Here is a 4,371-nt window from a genome sequence, read left to right as displayed (position 1 = left end):
CTGTTACGAACTGGAAAATGCAGTGTTCACTCTGGATTAGCAGAGGTGTCCCTAGTTGTAAGAATCCTAGTTCCTGCTCTGTACCTCCAGAGCTCAGTACTAACCACTTCGTATATCCCACAAGTTCTGGTCATAAATTTGGTAGTACCTTCACCCCAGAAGACAGGGCTCTGCATCCTCACTTAAAACTCAGCACTAGTTGATTTGCCTCAGCATGCCCCAATAACTACTATGGCTCACAAGACAAGACAAGAGTGTTCTTCCCTCTTTATTGACCAGTGGATTCTCAGGCAGATCTGTTAATTACACTGTTAAATAATAGTTAAAAACAAACCAAGGCCAGAGGAGTTTGAAGTGAAGTATCTAAACTGAAGCAGAAATTGCAAAGGAAGAGGCGGGAGAAGCTGGGCTGGGGTCTCCACTTCTGTATCACTGCAGCTCAGACACCCTAACTGCCACTGCCATGACCCCAGACCATTAGATTCCAAGGCCCGGCTCAGATGGGACATCATCTAAATACAGAAACGGTTGCCCAAATGTAGCCAGATCAGGAGAGAAGAGATCTGTCCAGATACAGAGGTGCAAGGCAAGTCAAGGGGAAGCAGTATTGCAGCAATCCTAGAACACAGCCAGAGATAGCAGCAGAGTCCCTTTTCAGTCGGCAGATGTGCGAGTCACATTGGCCACTGTCAGTCTCCACAGTGAGCACCTGACCGACTGCTCTAGAGCTCACATGTTGTGGGTCTTTTTGGTGAGCTGAGGATCCTCACCCACCAACTTTGACTTGAGATGTTCCTTGTAAGCGAGGATGTCGCCTTGCCACTTTGTGATTGTCTGCTTCTCACAGACCCAGATCTCCTGTGCAACCTGAAAGCAAGCACACAAAGCAGGAGGAGAGGTTTACAGTGCAGCATTTAATAATTTTACCAAAGTTATGAAATTATCCAAAATCTACTCTCTGAAGTCGGGTAAGAAAAGAGTTTAAACACTTTCACACTTCGACTACCGAAGTACCTGTAGTGAAATCTCTTACCTGGTGTTTACTGCATAATTTAGACAAGATTCTAGGACTAAAAATCCTTGACCCCTCCACATTTCTTTTTTTGTTCATGGACTTAAGAGGAAAGGCTTTCCTGCTAAATTGGGAATTGAAAAAGAAAAAAAAAAAAAAAAGTAGTTCTTGACCTGAACTACTTGGATGTAACACACTGAAAAATAAAATTATACCTGAACTTGCAGACAAAGCTATAGCTGATAAATCAGCACTTGACATTTGTGTGTATGTGCAATTTCCTCTGCCTGTGCACACTGAGTGATAAAAAACTGCACTGGAACTACCCCAGTATCATTTAAGAACATCTAGGTAAGGCTTCCACAGTGTGTCATTATTATTGTTTAACTTATTCTTTACTTCTAGGGTTTTGTTGGGGGTTTTTTGTATTATTTTGGTTTTCCAGTACCTCATGTATTCTTAGGCTAGCTCACACATCTTCTTGGGATGAGTAAGAGCCAGTCGGTTGAAAACATCTGGTTTAATTACTTATAATGTTAGAAAGGTGCTCTGACAAAATACACTACTTTTCTTACCTGTTGAATGAGTCTGAAGTCATGGCTGACGAGCATCATTCCTCCTTCAAAGTCATTAATAGCATCTGCCAGAGCATCTATTGTTTCTATGTCCAAGTGGTTGGTGGGCTCATCCAGGAAAAGCATGTGAGGATTCTGCCAGGCCAGCCATGCAAAGCACACACGACACTTCTGCCCGTCAGAGAGGTTCCTAATGGGGCTCACCTGACAAACACAGACACTGTTCACAGCTCTGCAGGGAAGCTTACAGATAGCTACCCTAACCACAAGATACTCAGATCTCACTGTGTTTCTAGCAGCTACGTGACACAAAAGGACAAAGTCTAGTCAGTCTTACACCCAGACTAAGCTTCTCTCACCAGCAGAACAAGGAAATTCCAGGGACTTCTGAGAAGTGTCCATCGCAAAAGCCAGCTTGTGGTAAAGGTTCCAAAGGGTAGTTAATTGAGGCCTGACTAGTGTTCATTGCGTATTGACAAATCCATAAAACTACTCTCAACTTGTGGAGTGACAAATGGAGAACAATGTGAAAATCAACGCTGAATTGCAGTGATGAGGACAACTCCCGTCATACATGTGATGTATGACATAAAGGAGCATGTCATGTTTAGACTTACACCACCACTGGTGATCCTACCCTCTCTGAGGAAAGTGGTCCCCACTCCCAGTGGAAAATGTGTTCTAGCATTTCTGCCTGATATTCATCTCAGCAATAAGAAACTAACTAGTTCAAGTTACAGCTAAATATGCTGGAGTCTAGGTCTGTGTCACAACTTGTCTTCCCTTCACCTGGATTCTGCGGAGGTCACCCATTCCAACCCACATATTGCTGCAATGTGAAGGAAGTTCCTATGAGCCATGAGTTATTTTTAACTCCAGTTTCAAAAGCTGAGATGGAAGAAACATTTTGATGCTGTGGTGTGCTATGCTGCATAGTGCATCACACTGTCAGACATCAAGAGTAACAGAAAATGCCGCAGCTTTACTTCCTTCATGAGCAAAAAGCAAACCTCAACTGCTCATACTCACCTGCTGTTTCCCTGTCAGACCATATCTGCCAATGATTTTCCTCATCTCCTCCTTCTCTTTGATCTCTGGGTAGCATTTCAGCATGTACTCTAGGGGTGAGAGGTCTAAGTCCAACTGCTCTTGCAAGTGCTGACAGAAGAAGAAAAGTCAGCTTCAGGCTATGCAGGCCATTCACTTCATGGCCAAAAGTATTTCCCTCCCTTATAGCCCTCTGATACCAGCTGAGCAGAACACAAGAGCTAATAAACCCACTCACAGCACAGCCACTGTGCGAACTATTATGAAAGGTATCTCCATTTCAGGAGCAGGAGTCCTGCTTCAGAATAGCAGGTTTGTCCACTACCAAGCACAAGGCAACCATCTCTCCCACAAAAGTTTAGAGGCTAAACAGAAAGGACCACAGTAAGCCTCTACAGCCCATTCAGCCAATGGAACAGTTTCTTCCCCATCTCCAGGCACAGAAGGGAAGCAGTGGGAGAGGCCTTAGAATTAGAGGGGCAAGACTCCTCATTCCTGACAGCTTTTTCCTCAGCAATTCATGGCCCTGATGGCTCCTGTAGGAAATACCTGGTGGTATCTACCGATCTTCACATGCGAGTGCTTGCGAATCATCCCATCTGTGGGCAGCAGCTAGAAAAGGAAGATAAAAGCATTTCATCAGGAAATCCTTCCTTTGGCTGTAATGCCAGAAATACAGAATCCAGCCATCTGCACTGTGGCACAGAGGAGGCAGCCTGCAGAGATAACGTGAGACACTGCAGCAAGATCTTAGAACTTCTAAGGCCTGACTGGAGTGCTCTAGCAAACAAATGCAGCTTCACTGAAGACTACCCCAAGAATCGAGGTCCAGAACAGGGTAAACAATGTAGGGAGCATACCTCTCCCGTAAGCAGTTTCAGCAGTGTTGACTTCCCAGCTCCATTGGGTCCAACAAGAGCTACACGGGTATCCAGGTCAATCCCAAACTCCAGGTTATTATAGATCCATGGCTGCAAACCACAAAAATCATGACACACATTATGCTTTTCCACTATTACCCAGAACCTTCATGGTCCACCTGTAATGCACTGTCCTTAGAAGAATCAGCATTAACGCTGCCAAGAAGTTTGATCCACTAGTCATACATGCTGCAGCCTCATCAGAAAGCTTAGCCAAAAGCCTTACATTCCCAAACAAGGCAGGGATACAAGAAATCTCCATACAACCCATGCACACTCCCCATACTTACCCCATCCTTAGTGTATCTGAAGCTGACATTCTGCACCATGATGACAGGAGGAGGGATTTTCCCACAGGACGGGAAATAGAATGACAAAGTCTGTTAACATAGAATATCCACTTGTTAGAGACCCTGGAGCACAAGACAACCCAGTTATTCTGGTATAACTATGCCTCGCTACAAATATCACCTGCAGACCAAGGCACCAGACTGTGACTTTCTATGAACCCCTCCAGCAATCCAGATTTATTCTGATTAGTTGCTTCAAGCTCACCTACTGGAGTCTCTATTTTTTTTCCACTTGAAGCAAATGTGGGCTTGTTCTCTTCAAACAGTAGGAGCTGTTCTGAGCATCCTCCCCCATCTTCTCCAACCCTCATATATTCATTTCTGATTTCTGTGTCTGCAAAATAGCTTTATTGATATGACAAATCCCCTTTTCTCCCCTAGAAAATTACTCCTCCTCTTCAGCATTACATTATCTTCAGTACAGTCATCCTTGGCACCAGGAAGGGTATATCATTCCCAGTTATGTC

The 4,371-nt window shown here is 44.3% G+C and overlaps 1 protein-coding gene across 1 annotated transcript in view; it reads right to left on the bottom strand.

The window, feature by feature from the left end:
- Window positions 1–252: 252 nt before the first annotated feature.
- The window catches only part of ABCF2 (ATP-binding cassette, sub-family F (GCN20), member 2), a gene marked incomplete at its 5' end in the record, with an annotated part of 7,509 nt that continues 3,390 nt past the window's right edge, over window positions 253–4,371 (bottom strand). Inside the window, 6 exons of the mRNA XM_010018340.1 lie at window positions 253–867; window positions 1,588–1,791; window positions 2,617–2,745; window positions 3,184–3,246; window positions 3,495–3,605; window positions 3,845–3,934. Coding sequence (XP_010016642.1) covers window positions 730–867; window positions 1,588–1,791; window positions 2,617–2,745; window positions 3,184–3,246; window positions 3,495–3,605; window positions 3,845–3,934 — 735 coding nt within the window. The remainder of the gene's footprint in view (window positions 868–1,587; window positions 1,792–2,616; window positions 2,746–3,183; window positions 3,247–3,494; window positions 3,606–3,844; window positions 3,935–4,371) is intronic.

The sequence above is a fragment of the Nestor notabilis genome, unplaced genomic scaffold, assembly GCF_000696875.1.
Source record: "Nestor notabilis isolate BGI_N333 unplaced genomic scaffold, ASM69687v1 scaffold26977, whole genome shotgun sequence".
Classification (NCBI taxonomy): Eukaryota; Metazoa; Chordata; class Aves; order Psittaciformes; family Psittacidae; genus Nestor; species Nestor notabilis.
Note: the sequence above shows the minus strand (reverse complement) of the source record. Positions and strands in the feature narration are given on the sequence as shown.